The 21,491-nt window shown below is 37.9% G+C and overlaps 1 protein-coding gene across 1 annotated transcript in view; it reads left to right on the top strand.

The window, feature by feature from the left end:
• PIEZO2 (piezo type mechanosensitive ion channel component 2) overlaps window positions 1-21,491 on the top strand; it is a gene marked incomplete at both ends in the record, with an annotated part of 313,493 nt that overhangs the window by 96,020 nt on the left and 195,982 nt on the right. The window contains one exon of the mRNA XM_081996437.1: window positions 12,425-12,550. Within this exon, the coding sequence (XP_081852563.1) occupies window positions 12,425-12,550 (126 nt within the window). The remainder of the gene's footprint in view (window positions 1-12,424; window positions 12,551-21,491) is intronic.

Below are 21,491 nucleotides of genomic sequence, written 5' to 3'. Positions count from 1 at the left end.
TTTCTTACAAAGCTGAATCCAGATGACAAAATAGATTTTGCATACTGTTGCCTCTCAGTGTACAAGTGGGGCTGTTAACTGTGCTGTGAGCTGAGAAAAGATGTTCTCTTCTTGTCTTCCACACTTGAATCTCCACGTATGACAGTTACAAATTAATTCTTCTTTGACTGCTTGTCTTTTTAGAATTGCAGAGATAGGAGAGAGCTGTATTCTGTGCACCCAAGCTCAGGCTCTCGGGGACTTCTGAAGACTGTGCCTGAAACCTCAAGTGCCCTTCAACATTCAACAAAAGACACAAAGTGCTGGATCACAGGGCTCTTTTGGGCACTTTGGCATTGTTGAGCTGATATTTTACAGTGTCAAATTCTCTTTGATTTTTACATAACCTTCTCGGTGATTAAAAACACCTAAGTAGTCTTTGAAGGCATACTTTGCTCCGCTTCCTGCATAGTCTCAGTGAATGGTAAAATTTTCCAGTCCTTTCTCCAGATCAAGACTTGTAGCTCACACTCCGTGGTAAAAAAATGAGACACTACTTTTATAAGTTGTAAAGAGCGCAGGAATATCTTCATCCCTCATATCCTCCATAAACTCCACACTTTATGACTCTCGACATTCCCTTTGTTGTTTTTGGGGTTTTTTTGTCTGCAAAGGCAACATCAGTAGTAATTTCAAAATCCAGGCCATGAAAACAGCGAGCTATTCTGTTGCACTTCCGTGCTTTGCAGGATGCTAAACCCATACCCTGCGAAACGTGGTAGTACCTATATTCCAATCCATCATTTTACATGCCGTTTCCACATTGTTACTCTCTGTATATGTGAGCTTTCTTGTTCCACACCTAGATCTTCTACCACAGGAAGAAGTATTTTAAAGTGCTCAAGGAGCAACCCTTCCTAACAAGCGTCCACAAGAAGGGGTGTGAATAGTGCAGTCCTCCATTCCAGTCCCTAGTGCTTCTTGCAAGAGTTGTCTGAGGTTGTTGTCCCACCAGCCCTACTGTTGTCCAGGGGATGATTCCAAATCCTTCTACCAGAAAGACAGATGTGTGAGAAATCCCAGCTGAATCACAGCGATGTCTCATATACCACTCCAGAGGCCTCTTGGATCCTGAAATGCTGCTTGGACAACAATTGGACTACATGTGTGCAGACCGTAGGTGCCAAATTCAGCTTCAGCGCTGAAGCAGTTTTACTACATTTGGCTGCAGGATCCCCATAATTTTTGCTGTACGTGAAAGAATGAAACTACTGATCCTTTCATGTCTACCCCAGAGGACAAAATGCCAGATATATTAGATCTAGTTGGACACGAGCATTACTCAGCCAATGTCTTGCAGTGAATGCATGGTAATCGGTTATTCTTAATGGAAAAATATAACTATTTTGAAAAACCTTGATAAAATCCCACAGGGGTACAGAGAAGAACTCCAGTATTTATCTTTGAAGATCACACGTACCTTCCTTCAGGTAGTTTTTGATGTGTGGATGAAGTAAGTTGGTCTGTGACAAACTTGATTCAGTGTTAGGCAATCTTCCTTACTATAGGTTCCAGGCGCTGGAATAGATAAACTGTGTTTTGAGAGAATTTATTTATTCAGAAGCAAGCAGGTAAAACTTACAGTCTTTGAAAGTGTCTGATATGACGAGAGAATTTTGAAGGGCATTTCCCGCAGTGGAGATCAGTGGAATTTCCAGATAAATATCACCTGTTTAAAAGGGCATGCATCTGGTAACCTTTATACATCCAGCTGCATCTCTGAGGAAAAAAAGGTGATCCCTTCAGTCAGTGAATGCACTGGTTTCCTTTTACCCCACTTGTGTTCTTGTGGGACAAGTATATATAAAGGTAAAGTTTCAAAAAAAATAATCACCCATGAAACAGTGGTCACTGAGCTGACATGGTCCCTTAGGAATGCTATCCAAGGCTTGTGATACATATATTCATGGAAACATTAGTTCAGAGCCTCAGCAGAGGTTGAAAAAAGAAATGTGAACATAAATAAAACAGAGAATGACATAGAACAACATTGCACTGCTGAATAAGGCCATGATATGCCTGTGTTTTGTAGTAGTAGTGGCACCCTACCCTAAAGGTAATGTAGTAGAACTAGAAGAGAGTTCAGAGATGGTTGATGGGGATAACTAGAGTGTATGCCGCAGTGTCTGAGGAGCGGGTCAGTATGCTAGGGCTTGAGCTGGGGAAAGATGCGAGAGAAAGACTGTATAATCGAGAGGTACAAAATCATGAGTGATGGGGAAAGGATGGATAGTGACCAGTTGTTCTCTTTTTCTCATAATAAGAGAACTGGGAACAAGCAAAAGGATGCTGTTCATACAGTGAGCAGCTGACCTGTGGCAATTCCTGCTGCAGGATATTGTGTATGCTGAAAATTCACGTGACTGAGAGTGAGGCTGGGAAAGTTCATGGAGGAGAAATTTACTGAAGAGATCTGGTTCAAGCAGTCTGAAAAACATTAGAGGCTTGGAGGGAGCATTAACCTTCTTGTATGCTTCCCTAGACATCTGCTTACGGCGGCGGCTGCTGATTACTGGTGAGAATTGTCTTTTGGTTTGTACCAGTGTAGATACAGAAGTTCTTAGCTTCTTTTATAGTCATAGTTTCTAATATTTTAACAGTGGACTGTAGCATGATGGAGATTCCAGATTACTAGTCAGTTCCACTGTTGGTTTTTTCCCTCCTTGGCATCTCACTCTTTTTAGTTTCCTTTTCATGAGTTTTCGTTTCATCAGAAATTGAACTTCTTCCAGCTGCTTAAAAATAATTCTGAAAATTCAGAGGGAAATTTTTCCCCTTTTAGTCTTGGACTTGTTAAATCCAGCGCTCTGTTCATAGCCTTTACATTAAAAGGATAATTAAAAAATAGTCAGTACATTTCTTCCTCCCAGATTTATGTACTAATATGCGACCCTTGACCTTTCCTTGCCTATGTTCATAGTCAACCATTCATTTTGTTCGCAGAAGCAATTTAAGATTTGAGTGTCAATATGCGGTATGGATTCTTATCCTTTAGCCTGTGAGTATTAGGACTGCTGCCATCAGATGCCTGGCCCATGGTAGCAACTGTCCTAGGAAGGAAAGGCATCACTGTTCATTACCCAACTATTCATTTACCTGAAAGACACAAGGACTCAACTTACTATAATGTTTGCCACTTTCTTCCACTATGTAAAACACAGGGCGCATATAATTGGGTGAAAATAAACTGTTTGCTTCTCTCTGCAGTTGTCATCCAAAAAATATAACAGGTATCTTCATATGGAGATGTGATGGCTCGCTTATGTTCTTGACCTGTAGGCTTATCAAGGAAACTTCAGAGTAAACATTTTAGAGTTGAAAGTAATGGATTATTTCTATAAAATTCCTTTGTCTGATCTACCTAGAACATGTTAGACAATATTACAGCTATGTTTTTACATACAGAGAGATTAAGAGGAGAGAACTCTTGTGTGTGCACACATGGAATTGGTTTAATAGCAATAATACAGATCTAGTTGTTCTCTGGTTGGTTTGCAGGATGTTCCAATGAATAGCTTTTGCATACAATTTATAAGAAAACATGAGTGGTGTCATTAAGATCTCAGCATTTCACTGAGCTCCACTCTTCCATAGTCTAAGCCTTTTCTTGCAATATTGAGAAATGTTGCGATTTCTTCTCCTGAAGGCATCAAATGTTCCTGCAAGTATAGATGACTTCCTTAATGTTTTCAGGTATATTTACAGTCTACTGTCGTGGTTTAACCCCAGTAGGCAGCTAAGCACCACGCAGCCACTTGCTGACTTCCTCCTGGTGGGATGGGGGACAGAATCAGAAAAGTAGAAGTGAGAAAACTCATGGGTTGAGATAAAGACAGTTTAATAGAGAAAGCAAAAGCTGTGCATGCAAGCAGAGCAAAACAAGGAATTCATTCACTGTTTCCCATTGGCAGGCAGGTGCTCAGCCACCTCCAGGAATGCAGGGCTCCATCAAGTGCAATGGTTACTTGGGAAAAAACATAACTTTGAACGTCCCTCCCTTCCTCCCTCTTCCCCCAGTTTTTATGGCTGAGTGTGATGTTATATGGTATAGAATATCCCTCTGGTCAGCTGGAGTCAACTGTCCCGGCTGTGTCCCCTCCCAACTCGCATCCCCAGCCTACTCGCTGGTGGGGCGGTGTGAGAAGCAGATAAGGCCTTGATGCTGTGTAGGCACTGCTCAGCAATAACTAAAACGGCAATATGTTATTAAGACTGTTTTCCTCACAAATCCAAAACATAGCCCCATACAAGCTACTATGAAGAAAATTAACTCTATCCCAGCCAAAAGCAGTACATCTATATCCATTTAATTCCACACATAATATAAATACTAGGCAGAATGTAGCAAATGAGATGAATACTGTCATTAATATGGAAAAAAAAGTATTTCTGTTCTGAACCCGTTGCAGCTGAACTGGGAGATAAATCAAAAGTTACCATCAGCCAGAGCTGGTATGTCCCAAGATGACGTTTCCTCCATTCCCATGACAGATCATTTCCTGTAAGAGCCTTTGACAGAAGTTTGTTCTTCTGAAATACTTGCCAGAAGTTTATTGAAAACTACGTTTCCTGTGTCAACTAAAATACCCTTATACACATATTCTGTGATTTCCATGAAGATTTCTAAGATCTGATTGACATGACCATCTTCTATGGTAACTACCTGGACTCCTCCTCAGTGTATGGTCCTCACCTAACTGCCTAATTCTCAGCTGTGTTACAGTTTTCACCCTTTTGCCAAGCGTGCAAGTCAGATTTATTTGTCTGTGGTTCTCTGACTTCCTGTAATCTATTTCTCTACAGAATTTTACAGAATATACAACATGCTCTCTTGGGAATTTTGTATTTTAATTTCTTTAGAAAACCACCTGATTTCAGTGAAAGGATACTACTAATATTTATAGGAATCTATCTGGTCCTCTTCCATTTGCCCATTGGAATAGATTTTTTGAAAGTAATAATACTTTTTTTTTTTCCGAAAGAAGAAAATTTCATGTCCCTATGGCATACTAGCATCATAGTAAGCTCTTCAAACGCCAGGAAACTTTTAGAACCAAATTTATTCCATAAATAATTTGTTTTTCCATTTTGTCTTCTTCCCTAGCACCTCTGATAAAGAAGGAACAAAACTATGCCCTTGCATAGGTTACTTCAGCTCTAAGTAGACAGGGGAGCCTAGCAGTTCAGATCATTTGCATTTTTGAAATGCAAAGTGGAAGTTGAAACACCAATGCATTTCAGCTCAGGGGCTCTTCAACTGGGTCATGAGCTGCATTATGTTGTGCTAGAGACTAATGCTCCTTAGTAATGAGTAAACTTGTTCAGAAGGATGTTAAACTCTGCAAGACTTGTCCTGCCTGAGCTGAGGCAGCCTTTAGAGCTTCTTGGGAAAGTTCTGCCAAGGGTAGAAATTCATAGCACAGCTTCCACTGCGCGTTCAGTACACATGCACACTTACTGCCTTGTGAAAACATCATGGTGTAGGGTTCAGTTTGCCATAGCCGTATTAGTCTTACTTACATAGCCTTCTAGCCTTCCCTTCTTACTCGGCCTTGCGTCAAATGTGTTTGCTGCTTATGAACACGTGTTGGTAGGTATTCAATGGAGAAAGTTATTTACCTCCTAGTAAGTACAGACTTTTAAAAAATACATTTCAGCTCTGCAGCACATGACCTGCTGTCATCTCGCATTACTTGAGAGTTGGTTGGAATCTCTGTTGTTGAAGAAGCTTAGTACTGGGTAGAATTACCTGCTCTTTATGACCATGACAAAGGAATGAGGAAAGCAAGTTGCAAGCACTGCTTCTAACAGATAATAAATTGAATTCAAAATAATTATTATCTGTCAGTAGCAAACATAACGAGTCTGGTTCCTCAAGGGAAGTAACTGGAACTCTGTATTAAAAGGCTCAAATGCTCTTGTGAAAGAACAGCTCTGGCTTAAAATTACTCAGTGTTAATATGCACTAGTACCTGAGATGATATTTATTTCCTGTATTTAGCTTGGTACAGTCACCTGTCAAATTAAGAAACAGACATCAAGTAGCTGTTGTTTGCTTTGAAAGCTTATGAGTATCATCTGGAAAAAAAATGAATGGTTAAATTCTGAGTCTTGTCTGACAAAATATTTTGTTAACGAAATGGGTAAATTGCCCCTGTAAACTTGCGAGTCAGAGATTATGACTAGCTTGAACGATGGTATTGTCTATTGATGCAGAGGATACAGCTCATTCCTAGTAGTATTCCAGGCACGAAAACTTCTAGGAAAAACAGGAAATCCTGCAAGGAGCGAGAGTAAGTAGGCATTTATTATCCTATGCAGCACTTTTTATGTTTTCATTTCGAAATTTTTTTTTTTTTTTAATTACACACAACATTTTGGCTGTGTTTACCCAAGTCTGGTTGGCATTCCTGCAATGAAAGTGTCTATCTCTAGACTGACTATTTACCTTATTAGACCACTGTACTATTTTAAAAAGAGAGAGAAACAGAAAGAGAAATGTAAGGAAATACATGATATGAAAGAATATAAAGGAACCTGCATTTTACATGCAGATACACAGCCTGGAATAATGTGTCTTACTTTGCTTTAATAAGTAGTGTAAAAATTGTAGGTAATTACATATTTTGTGATAAACTCTTACAAATTCTTTTGTTTTTATGATCTACGAAATAATATAATTTGAAATGCAAAGAAATACATTATAGTAAAAAAAAGTTGCTTGAAATTAAGGAATCATGCCTTTTTTGTATATTTATTAGAAAATTTTTCTGTTGGGCACAGTTGTAGATTGCAACATTTGGCTACATATGGGAATAATTGGCATGTTCAGGAAAGCATGGATAAAACTGTTCAAACATTGGGAAACTTTTGCTGGAAATTCCGAATCTGCAATCTTGTACTCTGGTCTGGATTTCACTGTGGCTGCTTGAGCACTTAGCTTTAAACATAGCTAAAAATAATAGCATGAAATGTTGAGCTGTTGTTTGTAGATACACTTTGTAAGGCTTGGGCCTGGGCAGGTACAGAATAGACCATGGCATTAATTAATGGATCTCTATTTTTGGCTTGCTGCTGGAAATCCAGTGAGTGAACCAAGTGGTTTTGTATTTTTGCAGTGGTGATGTCTGCCCACTATTTAAGGCTCTAATAAGCTGAAATCCTCTGGGTAGAAGATGATGTTGAAATGTAAGATACTCTTGATGGGGGTGGGAGGCATTTTTTATTCAGCTAAAGATAGATGTACCGATAACTATGCTTAGTGTGCAGTGGAATGATGGCAGCGCTTTCAAGAAAGGAACTAAGTTTTGTTTTTGTTTTGGGTAGAAAATGATAGCATTTTTTTAACCATTAAAATAGTTCCTGGCAGCTTCAGGATGATTTAAACATTATCTTTTTTGAGTCTACCTAAGAAGTATGTGTAAGACTTAGTGAAGAGGAGCCAATATGCGGTTACTTTACTTGGTGGATCAATAGCCTGCCATTGCACACTATACAGTGTACAAGGCACGCCATTATCAAATTTTATTCTGAGTATAGGCCTTCTAAATGTTTGCTTTCCTCTATCCCTTGTTCATTGCATTTCAACACTCAAGAGTCCAAACCTCTAAGCATAGCTGTACTGTGCATGTAGAAATACTACGGATATCTTATGTCTAGGAAAGATTATTTAATAATAAATATAACTGGCACTAGCAAACATTTAGCGTCGTTCTTACAGAACCTGAAACTGGAGGGCACTGTCTCTCTGCACCTCCAGAAGTGCACAGGGAAGAGAAGAGTTGAAAAACTGAGGTTATGCCTACCCTGTGCACTTGGACATGAGTACCCATTGTAACCGTAAGGAGAAGTAGAGAAAATTAGCCTCTGAGGAGAACCGATTTGAACAGTGGATGGTGTAGAGCTATCTAAAAGGGTTTGACTTCCACTGACTTGCAAGCTGTGTGCTTTAAGGCTGGGTCACATCGAGCACCAATGCCATAGCCGTGAAGCCATTGGTCTTAATGAACCTTTTGCACAACACCGAGAGCCCTGAAGTCCCTGTGCTCAGAGATATGCTTGTGCTTAAGTGCTTTCTTGGACAAGGCTAAATTGCTTTGTGCCATGTGAGTTTAACCCTGTAGTGATCACAGAAAATCTCAGCTGAATTTAGAAGTCATATTTGAACCCTTTCTTTGTCTTCCATGGTCATCAGGAGGTGTCCTGCTGTGTTAACTGTCAAGTAGTGTACAGTAGTACTGATGAATTCAGGAAAGGGGACTGGCCTATATTCTTCAGTGTTGTTGACTGCCCATATTGAAATAAATGTTTTTCCTGTCGAATGGAAGATGGATACATCAACGCTTATTTCATGCTTGTAAACTTTTGTCTGTGTAAATGTGTTAATCTACGTCTGACACTTGTGGCCAAAGTTGCAGATGTTCATGCTGGATTCAGTGTTGACATTTTTCTGATGATTAGCTGGAACTAACTCTAACTTTTATCACCTCAGAAACTTTGGGAGAAGCCAAATCAGAACTCTTACATTGCATTTATCTCAGTAAGTTAGTTGTGATATCTTGAGACACTTAAAATATAGCTGACCAAAGGTGGAATTTCTTTTATTTGGGAAATTATGGTGTCATGATATTTTTTTTTTTCTTGCAAATCATATGACCTCCAAACTTCCAGATTTTTCTAAAGGACAGATGATTTGAATTAAATGTTTTCTTAACTTCCCACCCCCAGCTGCCCCAATCTACAATATAGATGATGTTGTCAGATTCCTATTTGGAACCATGGAGCAGGAGATTAAAATTGCGGGACCCTGGTCCCAGGTGGTCTCTGAGGTGATGCTAGGTTTCCTGATGGAAAATCAAGAAGTTAAGATTTTAAGATTTCTAGCTGAAACAAATTCTGTGGGACTGACCCTGTCTGTGCTGCAGAAGTTTACTGCAACCAAGCCTCATCCCCTGACCTCTTTAGTTTTATGTTTGTCACTTACTGATGAAGAGGTTTATTAAAAAATAAGTCCTGAATGGCTATAATAGAGTATCTTTACTTATTGAAGTGCCACTAGTTCATGAGATAAATGCACATTAATATTTATCACTCACTGTATACTGTCAAAGTTTGCGTGAAAAATGACTTGTGCCTTGGTATTTCATCTGCTGTGTCTGAATAAAAAGTATTGTATAAAAAAATTCCCAAGCAAAACTGTTGAAGTAGAATTGAAAGTGTTTGCAGCAGTTGGGGTACAATGTATGGCTAAAGAGATGTTAGAATTATCCAAAAATGAACTGACTTCAGAAAATGCAACACTGAGGTTACATAAAAAAAAAAAAAAAATCCCAGTGCAAAGTAATAAAAGCTTCAAATAAGACACCCAAACACACTTAAATCTACTCCTTAGGTGAAAACATGCAGCATGGCTATGATCATGATGAATGAATCACACTGTTGGTATAGTTAAATGGTCTTAAATTAATTTTTAGAACCTGTTATTTTGCTCCTCTATTTTCCTTTTCCTGATATCATAATGGCATGCAGAGTGGATGCTGACCCTTTGGACTTACCACCTCTTACATATAGATGCTTAGTACTAATTACTGAAAAATCAGGATAAATTGTTAGCGGTAGTATTAACTTTGTTAGAGACTCAACCAATTTTTTGTTGTGCTCCATCCAATAGATAAAAAAGAGAAAAAAAAAACTGTGTGCAGTGAAAATACACCTTGCAAGCAACTGGAACTATAATATGATATAATAAAATATGGTAGACTTTTCGCAATAGCCTAAGGCTCTTGGTCAGATTATACATTAAAAGCTGATATATGGGATTTTAAAGCAGGTCTCAGTCAGAACTGGCCATTCAATTATTCGATGTCCTATTAGCACACCCTTTTGGAAGAAACTCGTATGAGGTTCCAGTAGAAATACAGTCAAATGGGTTTATGCAAACCCCACTATAAATTGAAACTCATCCCGTATCCAAATCTGTCACTTATTCCTTGGCATAAATTGTGTGTCCAGTAATTCATTGATTTTTAGCACTCCCCTTTCTCCCAAGTTGTTGACGTCTCTCCAAAACTTTTGAAATCAGGGCCATAGTTTTCTCGCTTTTCTCAAAATACTTCTTGTGTCTAGTTTCTGCTGGCACAGCTGAACGTGGTTCAGGCAACGGGCTCCTGCTCAGTAGGATCTGATGGTGGTCCTGTCCCACTGATGGCCATGAAGAGAGCAGTCCTTGAGGAATGCTGTAAGCTGCACTGAACATGTCTAGCTGCCTTCCAGCTGTGTATTTCCCCTGCTACATTTACCAGTACACTGAGACACTACTTATTATCATTGGTTTTAATAGTCCTTTAAATTTTTCCCTAGCTTTGTGCAGAAGGAGAGCTTTTTTCAAGATTTCAGCATTTCAAGAAATATATTTTCAACATTTTCTATAGTTCCTTTTAGGAAGACAATTGCAACAGTTAAGGATTTATTACAGAAATGCTTTGTTCAATCTATGATTCAAATATGTTTGTTTTCGAGCTTTAAAAAATGAAGTCTAAAATCGAGATATATTTTGGAGAGATATGGCGATTGAAATATTGAAAGATGGACCCAAGATTTTTAATAGTTCTATTTCTTTATGTGGAAACAGTTTGTGAAGTGAATGTGCGTTGGCTAATTGTATTGCATTTTTACTTCCTTTGGAGGCTGACTGAAACAACTCTATCAAAAAACTTACAAATCCACTTTGATATGAAAAATTCAGTGCTTGATATCTATTGAATTAACTCCTGAGCACTGAGGAGAATTTGTGACTCAGAACTTCAGGAATCACCAGTCTGTCTTTAAAATCTGTACATTTTAACACAGCTGTTAAGTCCATAGAGTTTGTGTTGTCAAACGGTTTGTCTCCAGCTTTGAGATATGTAATTTTTCAGTATATCCTGAACATGCAGCTCTCGTAATACCAGGAGCATGGGATCTGGTAATGCAGGAACAAACGAACAAATATTGAAACTTGCCAAAAAATTGTAAAAGCTAGCAGTCCTTGGACTGCATTACATATGACATCACATTTAATAACATGTAGCTTGTCATATATTCATTCTTCTCATAATTTTGAAAATATGAGTTATTTTGTTATTTATGCTTTTACAGTGCTTAGAAGTTGTTGTTCTAAGCCAGGACACCAGGCCAGCTTCTGTAGATGAGGAACAAAAAATGACCTCTGATCCAAAGAATTCATAAAGCATGGATGACATGCTTGAACTAATACAAATATAAATCAAAAAGCTGATTTATTGACTCGATACAGAATATGAACGGTTGTCTTCTTTCTAGTAGTTGCTCATAACAGACGCATGCAGAATAAGTATGAATGAAACAGGCTGCACATAGAGTGAACATTTCCCAGGTATTCTCTGCTAGTTCTGCCCTCCATACCTTGGCTTTATTTGTAACCTTAGGTGAGAATTCCAGCAGTGCTGTTTTTCAATCGGTAAATAAAAAAAAAAGACCTTTAAATGCATGAAGCAGGTGGTGTAAAATCTAGGTATGAAATACTTCAGAAATGAAAATTTTACTGCAGATAGGTCAGGTAGGGTGATATTTAATGTTGTCTTTTTTCCGCAATACAGCTTAGTCTTGAAGATGCATATTTTCTGAAATACTAATGGTTTATTTTATTTATTCATACCTTGCAAGTTTGGCTCCCTGTGATTAAGCTGAGTGTTTCCTAGAGGATTTGTAAGGCATTTTCTAACTCTTCGTCAAACATTTTCTATTAGCTTTTGGCTATAGATAGCCAATAAATCATAGAGGAACTATGACCAAGTGTATCTGGCACAGGATTCTTTAGTGTGTACTAAAAATTGTTTTCAAAAACTTCTGAAGGAAGAGAAAGATGGCGGTCTGCACAAAGCAAAGCATTCATTTGAAAGTGTGTCTATACTCCTGAGCCAAACTGAGGGTTTTGTGTTCTTATCCTCCCTCACATGTAATTTGTTTTGGAAGCAGTAACTAGTTTAATAGGTTTTTATTTTCTCGAGAATGGCAGTATCATCCATATTTTGTCTTTGTACCAGGTAACATGGTAATAAGCATTGTGATGTTATTATTGATGTAAAATTACTATCTGTAGACTTTAGAATCTCTTTTTTTAAATGGAAAAAGCAAAAGGAAATATCACTAATAACAATCATTGGGGTTTGTGGTTAAAGAGTACTCAGGGACACCATAAGTATGGTTTTTTGCTTTGATGTTGACCCTTTAGAGGCAATCATGAGTTATGTGGAACTGACTTGTAGTAATATCCTTGGTCAGGGTATTTTTACTCGTTTTAGACTGAAAATTTTTAAGCAATGTTTGGAAATTCATGAACTACATGTATGTATATTTTGTCTTTTAGGACATACAGGACGATTATTAAAATCTCTGTGTTTCACCAGTCTATCATTTCTGCTGCTGCACATCATCTTTCAGATTACAATAAACAGTCTTGAAGCTGGAAGAACTATTGAACCTGGTTTTAACTGTGAGTAAAACCTTTTAGTTTTTATTAGCCTTTTAAGTGTCCAAATGCTTCAGTGGTTTGAAAGGTGAAGCGCTGATGAGAAGGCACTTACTATTGTGCTCCTGTGGGTTTGCAGCCTGCTTCTGTTTCCAAGGTTGCCTCAGGAATTACTGTTAGTAGGGCAAGAAGACTAGATGGGTTTAAGAAATGAGAGAAGTGTATTAACTATTTTATTCCCACAAGAGATGCATTTTCTTTGTGTTCAGTACTGACCATTCTATGTCTTCATCTCTTAGGCTTTCTCAAAATTCCCTCAGAATCGCTGAGGTGGCTACATGCTTGTGTTACTAGATCATAATTCAATGTATTTAGAATAAAATGAGATATAGTAACAAAAATCCCTCTACTCATCTATTATGCCTCTGTTAAGTTGTTTGTTTAATTTAACTTTAAATCTTGACCCCAAGATTTATGTTTCTAAACAGTATTTGTCTCTTTCTTGCCTGTGTTGTGTGGGAAGAAGGATTTTCAATTTTTATTTATATGTAAGCTACTTAAAAATATATTGCATGACATTTTGTATTTTCCTCTCTCAGGAAATGTTCTTCAATAATTCAGAAGCAAATTTTCTTTATTGTGCAGAAGTTAATTAAAATATCTATCCAGTGATTTGGATATGTAACCTCCAGGTAGAAACTATTTGTACTTGTCTTACAATGCTTACATTTAATGTTTAAACCTGTCAACTTACCTTTGATGAATGTCCATTTAATTTATCACAGAGTATGCTGCTGCCACTTGAGTAAACAGCTGTACTACAATTCAACACAAGAAACCTTATGTGAAGTAAAGCATTTAACTTACAGTAACAAAATCCTAAGGAAACTTGGAGTGAGCATTACCATTTCACCTTTACCTCAAGCCATTTCTTAAAGTAAAAGGCATAATTGTGTTTATGAAGTATCAATTTTAACTGGAATGTCTTGAACTTTGTCGATTCAGATGAGACCTTCAGAGTGTAAAATCATATTTTCTTTTTTCAAAAATGTATATTATTGAGTGAACTGCATTAGTTGCTTTTCTAGATCTGTTTAACATTCTTATGACTAAAAATACATTATTTTTACTTAGATTAGAGTAATTGTATCAGCTAAACACTGTTTGTATGAGTAGAGAGTTCTAAACTGTTTAAGACAGAGGTGCAGCCACTGGCTTTTCCTTCCTCCTGTGGTGGGAACTGGGGTCTACAGTGGGAACTGATTAAAAGAATTACTTCACCTTGAAGAGTCCACTCCTGAAGAAACAGAGAGAATGTACCATTTTTGTCTGCTTATTAGCAGCTGCTGTATGCAACAGCTTCTATTCTAGCTGCCACTAATGATTTCCTTACCTGGGGCCTCACAGGACAACGGGTATGGCTGTAGCAGTACATTAAACGTGCCTTAGATTGCTCTCTGACACCAAGGCCAGTTGGCATAAGATGCCTCAGTCTGGAGAAGAAGAAGATGAGGGGAGACCTTCTCACTCTCTCCAACTACCTGAAAGGGGCTTGTGGTGAGGTGGGTGTTGGTCTCTTCTCCCAAGTAACAAGCGATAGAACCAGAGGAAATAGCCTCAAGTTGCACCCAAGGGAGGTTTAGATTGGATATCAGGAAAAATTTCTTTACGGAGAGGTCAAGCATTGGAACAGGCTGCCCAGGGAGGTGGTGGAGTCACCATCACTGGAAGTGTTCAAAAAATGTGTAGATGTGGCCCTTCAGGACATGGTTTAGGGGACATGATAGTGTTGGGTTGACGGTTGGACTTGATGATCTTAGAGGTCTTTTCCAACCGTAATGGTTCTGTGATTCTGTGACCCACATCCTCACCATTAAGCGCTCTCTGCCTCCTGGGTACAGAGGGTGAGTTGAATTTGCCTGTTGGGAAAGGTATTTGTCCTATAGGAACTCCCAAATTGTGCCTGAGTTGTTTGGGAGAGAAGTTGGCTGACCAAAGTTGTTCCAAGGTTGTTTTGGCTGTTTAGCAGTATGAAAAATTCAGCTGTTGAAATTCAGTGCCTGAATATTTTTGTGGAATAAACTGGTACCGTTTAGTTTACTGCTGTGGCTATAGTCGGTGAGCTTCAGGTGAAACTAATGAAGAAGGGAACGTGATACTGGCATTATGGATGCTGGATGCCCAGGGTACTGAAGGAGAAGTTAAAGAAGATATAAAGACCATTGTGAATGAAGGAGACAGAAAAGGCTAAGGTCTTTGCTAGCTCAGGCAATAAGATCAATTGTCATTAAATGGCACCAGAGCGTACATGGTACTGTGTAGGTGAGGAGAAGACAGAATTCCCGCTCCAGAAAGTGGTTTGGTAGTACTTCTGCTTCTAATTATTTGGTGACACAGCCCCACTGTATTTCCTGTTCCCTAGCTATATGAATAATGCTTTGCAAAATTGACTACAGCAGTGTGCTAAGCCATAGCTGGAGAAATGACAACACTGTGCCCATAGCGTCTGCACAGTGTTATGAGCTCTGCATTTTGGAGCTAGCTGTTAATGTTTATTCAACTCTTTTCACTCAATGAGAAGTACAGAAGCGTAGACTGGAATACTGGAGTTTTCTGTTTCCCTATCCAGACACGGATCAACTATGAATAAAACATCTTTTTACAGCTGTTTGTCTTGTTCTTAAGCCCTGTGTGCCCCACTGGGAATATTCTACAGTCTCTTCTTATGCTTATCATTAGGAAGTTTTTCTCCCGTTAGTCAAAATATCCTGTCTTCCTCTTTCAGCCTGATGTGGAAATGGAGAAAAACTTTCTGTTAGTCTTTGTGGTTACCTGTTATGTATTTGAAGACTGAAGTCATGCTTGTCTTATATACTCTTGTCTCTCATTCTCTCTTTATACAACTTCAGTCCCTCCCGACTTTCTCTATGGGTTGTTTCCTAGGAAGGAGATTAGTCTTAATCATTGTTGAGGATAAGACCTTGTTGGTCTAGTTCTACTTTCTCTGAGTGGGCCATATATTTCTTGAAGTTCAGTGCCCAAAGCTAGGTAGTATTTCAGCTGAGAATTTACTAGCACATACTGAAGTATAACAATTACCCAACTGTCTGCAAGTGACACTCCCTGCTTATGTATTACTATATGGTACTTTTTGCAACGGTAGCGTTGTCTCACACTTCATTTGTGATTCATTGTAATCCACAAATCCTTTTCTGCAGAACAGACTATTTTTTCTAATCCCATATTTATGTAGGTGAATAATCCTACATTATAATGGAAATATAAGTTTCCTCATTTTTTTTCCAAAATGGTTTCTTTTATCATCAAGACTGTTCTGAATTCTATCTCACAATTTGCTTGTGGTCCCTTTTATAGGGGCCATCTGCAAATACCACCTTTAAGGGGTTTCGGGTATACTAAAATGTTTGCTTTTTCCTTTACATGTAATCTTCGTTTTGATTTTGCTGGAATTGTAATATCTCCCTGAGTTTAAGTAAATTAAACCATATATTCACCTCATGTGAATAAGGTGAGAATAAGTAGTGTAAGTGTGCACTTTTGGTACACTGTTTTCTAGGCTGAGTAAACAGACAATTCAAGGACGAAGGGAAAAAAGTGTAATAGCAGAAAGGAGACACCCTCCCTCCCCCCCCCCCGCAATTATTTTAGTTTATGTTTAATTGCTTATTTTTACTATAATGAAGTATGTGAAATTTTCATGTGGTCCTAGAGTGATTGTTCCCTCTGTTGCTTTCATCCTGCAGGGAAATTAAAGCCGATTCTATGACTCCATAACTTTTAACTCAAAAATGGATGAGTAAATGTTTCAACTTAATTCTGTATTTTTTTTTAATTTGTTGCCTTTGTGTAGTTAATAATCTAACTCCTGACAGTTTCAGAAATGGGTGACAGGGGAGTATACCTTTTTCTTCAAATTCTGTAGGTTAGTTTGACTGAGTATGTTCAAATGCCAACTTTTGAGTCAAAAGATCATTTTCTGGTTTTAGTTTTTCTTTTCACACTGCTGTATTAAAGCCTCTGAAAATATTTTCATTTTGGTAATAGAAACACTTGAAAAATGTTGAAATTAGAGGCGTGATACAGGCTATCACCTCTTAAACTTCATACAGTTTTAGTTTCATTTTGGAAATGAAGAACAACCATCCCTTTATCTTTTACATCTAGAAGCAGTTTAATTTGGGCTGTCTGCAAGAGCAAAGCAGACACGTAGCATTTCAGGCTCATTTTAAAATATTCTGCTCATAGCCTGGACTTATGTTATTCAAAATCAGCTGACAGATAGTCTTTAGGATAAGGAAGTCCTGGAATGTTTACCTTCTTCAGTTTGTTATTTTTTTCATCCCGTTCCTCTTTTAAAGCTCATATACCTTTTCTTTCAGGATGGCTATAAAATGCTACAGCATTCTTTAAGTTATATCGGAGACATATGTTGCTGGGTTGATAGAAGTGCTTAAAAATGTTTAGCCAACAGGGGATTCTTGTTCCTTCAGAGCTTTGTGAGTATTGCCCAGCACTAATAAAATTTTTTTGTTAGAACTCCTTATTTAGCTTAGTGAAAGATTACTGGTTAGCCACAGCTGCATTGTATGGAACTAACATTGAATACCTCCCAGATAGTTTCTTTTTTAAATCAGAGTCCATACAAGAAAGGAGAAGTACAGAAAGGGTGGGCTGGGTTAATCTTAAGCCATCAAGAGCTAGGTAATCGGTCTTGTTTTACTGATGATATCTCCATATAAGACAAAATCAGATTTTGAGATGTAGTAGTGTTCATGCAGTAATACAATTTCATTATTAAATTTGTACTTCTGATGGAATGAAATTCTGATTATTAGATTAGGTAACGTCTTTTGAGTATACAACCTGTGAGACAGACAATTGAAAATTAGATCACAGGGTAATATAGAGTCCCATTCTTCAGTATATGTGCTATAGTTCTTTCCTAGGACTAATTTGAAACTTATTTAAAACTGGCATTTCCACCAGCAGGAATGTTTTCAATGATGTTTATTTAAACTTTACTTCCAATATATTAGTGCAATTATTCCTCATCATACTACTCCTCTGCAAGTGCATCCTCTTCTTGTGTTTAGTCAGTCTGTAAAAATACTCCAATTTCTTTTTCTCTTACTTATAGTGATATACATCCATTTTTTATTTTGTGCTGACTCTACCATCTCTTGGTCTTGAATTCTGCAAATGGATCTACTGAAATGCTTATTCTTTCAGAACAGTATTTTAGTCCATGAGAAATGCAACTAAGAATGGTTCAGCTGTTCACTAATTAAGTTTATATTCAATGTTTGTTAGAATACCAAAAGGGGCATTTCAGGTATTTCTGGATATTTTTCTGATACATCAAATAACAGAAGTAATGGAGGTGAAAGAGATACCTTGAAAATCTTCTAAAGACTTTCTATGAATCTCTGCATGTGTTTACTATGTATGGTTTGGGTGCTTTATTTGGGTGCTTTATTTTTGTTATGTGAAGAAGAAAGTGAGAATAGGCTTAAAGCACCAAGTTGCCTAGATAGCTTCTCTGTTAGATCATGGGAACTAAATTCAGATACTTCTCTGTCCCCAGTAGGCCGAGTGAATGTCAAACAAATGCATGCCACCATTGTGGAATCATAATAACTTTCTGCTTTAGATAAATTTTGAAATGATTTCTTGGCTGAAAGACCATCCTGTGTTTGCATTACTACTAGCATGTCTGTGAGGTTTTGGTTTATATTAGGAAGCAGCAATACCCACTACAAATAAATTAGGTTTCACCATTTATTGAAAGCTCAGACTCAGGACTGCCGCTGACCTTTCGTGGGAATGAGTAATTATTTTTTCCTATATACCTGGTGAGATGTCATGTCTTTTATACCCTCCTGAGTATGCTTTTAAGATTGTGCTGGTTTTGAGAATTACTGCATCTGTAAAGGTTGTTGTATTTCTAATTGGATTTATTAATCCATTGGAAATAAAGATGCTATTTTTACTTACAAAGGGGAAAAAGATTAAGAAATTTCATACAGAGTTTCCTATTTCCATTTCAAAGGTAGGTGGCAGATGCGTGCAGGTCTTTCAAATGCCATGACTTACTAGCCCAACTCCTGCCTGGAGTCTGAGCATCTCTCAGGGGTTCTTGTCAGCTGTTTGGACACATCATGTAATGAGAGGCTGCCTTGAAAACAAATATTTTGAAAATATTGAAAATTTGAAATACTATTTCTTGAAACAAATAGTCTGATAATATCCTGACCATGAATTATCTTGGTAATTTTCACAATTTTAATTTCAAAAATGTTACTTCATATGAAATTAAATTAATCCAAACAGCACCAGGAAAGCTAGGAAGTTTATGTAAGAAGCTTCTACTTCTGAGCAGAAGTCATAGCGAGGCAAACATTTCGTTTAAGTACTGAAAAAGTCACTATGTCCTCTGGAATGGTTTTGCTTACCAAAATCGAAGGTAACAGTTACCCATGTTAAACAGTGCTCAAGTACCTGCATCCCAGGCAAACCAGCTCATTCTTCCCTAACAAACACATCCATTTTTCACGGACCAGGCAGATGCTCAAGGCGCCTTCCAAGCAACTGGTTTAGCTGCAGAGTTGTGAGATCTTCAGTCACCTCCATCGTGTGTGTAACATACTCTTCCTTTTTTGTTTATCTTCAACTTTCAAGGGTATACCTCAAACCTGTGCCCTTCTTTTGACCTCATACCTGCATTTTCTCACATTTCTTTATTCTGAGATGTGTAGAGATTGAGGTGTTTAGTCTCTTCAGCAATTGCCTTGAGCAGTTGTGGTTGAAACTAAAATGGATGTCATCTGTAAGCTTATCTCAGTTTGAAAATGTATGTTTAAAAGCAAACCTTTATTCCATTAAGAATGGGCATTATCTTGCAGAACATCTGCATTTTAATCATACTTTCGTGTGTCATCTCAAAGATCACAATCTTGGCCAAAGTCTGAGAAAAAAAAAAAAAAAAGCACCTTTAAATGTTTCAGAAAGAGTTCTTTCTGTTATCACAGAAGTTGTCACATTGTGCTTGTGTTGTGTCTGTAAGAGTGGCAAAAGGAGAAGGTTCAGAAATGAACTTGTATTTCAAGAACAACTGTGGGATATCCAGTATAGCAAAGTTTTTGTAGGATGAAACAACCATCTGTAGTACTGCAGAAGAGTCAGAATAACCTTTCATTGAGGGCATATATGTGCTGAACTCAACATTGTCTGAGCCTATGATACTTACTACAGCAAATACAGTACAAATTTACAGTGTTAGACATATAACTAGACCAGTTCCAGAGTGGGGAGTGGTGGTTCAGTGGGGGAAAAAAAAATTATATGCCAATATTTTAATAGAAGAGATTGTACAGATTATGTATGCCCTCTGGCACACATGTAAGCCTGACAATATTAAATTCCATAATATAAAAGTCTAGTTTTAATGGAATTCGGATACCTACATATTTTTGCAGTTCTGAGCTGCTGTCTTTACTAATTATTAAATCACTACAGACAGCTATTTACCTGGAAAGACTTTTTTTTCAGTTTTTATGAGAGGTCAGTTACTACATGTGTTTTGGCTTTGTGGTATGTCCTCACCAAGCTATGTGAAGCTTTGTTGCTTGTATTATTACCACAATACTAAAGGCTGAGCATATGAGAAGCTGAAAGTGTTTTCAGAATGCAGGTTAACATAACTTTATAAAAATGAAAGGGAACAGTGAAAACTACTGTTCTTTATTCAAAGTCAATATATGGATTTTGTCCTTCTTATCCCAAGCAGGAACACAGTCTCTTTGTGGGATTTCCATCTGCCCAGTGCCATGTGGACTGGAAAAAAAACTCTGCCTTGACTTAGCTTGTAAACTCCTCTGAGAAGGGACTTTTCCTGTTCTGTGATTTGTACGGTATGACCTGCAGCAGGTATGGCTGTATGGCTTGGGCCTTATGGAGATACCACAGCTTAAAGAATAGGATTTCTTCAGAGCTTCCCTTTTATCAGTGACTATCCCTGCAGAATAATGAGTTTAAAAGCAATGAATAACCAGTTGTCCAAATCTCTACTGAGAGTGAGAAATTTTTGCAGGGGTTAGCACAAGTAATGCAAGCGCCGGTTGCAGTAGAGTGTTCGTAGCTGAAGCTCTGTCATACTACTTCACATGGCAAGTACCTCTGAAAACTTAACAAATGACAGAAAGGGAGGAGACATGATGTTAATGAAAAAAAAAAAGTTAATCTAACTCCTGTCATTCCCTGCTTTCATAGTCCGCTGTTTCTTGCATAGGTGATATGCAGTGTCTGAGTCATGACACGTGTAAAGAGGAAATCCTCTGTGGAGTCAAGGAGAACCGGTGGCTGTATAGTATTACCATTGACCGTTTCTGACTGTCACTTCAGTGTTTCCAAGAGTCAAGAATGTATAGCGTGTGGAACACATCCTGCGATAAACTTCTAATCAGTCAAAGGTGTTAGCATGCTTTTTTTTTTTTTGTCTCATCGGAAGCTTGCAACAATAGTTTATTCTGTGCATGAAAATTATTTTTCCTTTAATTCAGTACACACTGAATGTCAACATTGCTTCGACACTTCTAGTGCAACTTTACGCAGCCAGGAAATTTATGACTGGAGAAACAGAAGCTTCTGTAATTGCTTCTTAGGCATGTATGATAAGTGCTGCTTAATTTCCCGCTGGGTGTTGCTGCCTAGCAGTTCGGGAAGTTGCTCTTCATTGTACTTATGCAGTCGTTATTTCTGGAGTCACATGCTGCCATGTGAAAATTGGGCAATATTCTAAATATTAATTTCCAGCTGTGACATACAACATCTTCTGTATAATGTATATAATTATGCTGTAATGATGTTAGTATACCCACTTCTGTTCCACCATTTAAGAGAACCTGACGTAGGAGATGATCCTTCTCTCTGCCACTCACAGTTTGTG

Source organism: Phaethon aethereus (genome assembly GCF_964289735.1).
Source record: "Phaethon aethereus genome assembly, chromosome: 2".
In the NCBI taxonomy this organism is placed as follows: domain Eukaryota; kingdom Metazoa; phylum Chordata; class Aves; order Phaethontiformes; family Phaethontidae; genus Phaethon; species Phaethon aethereus.
This window is presented reverse-complemented; position numbering and strand designations above follow the sequence as displayed.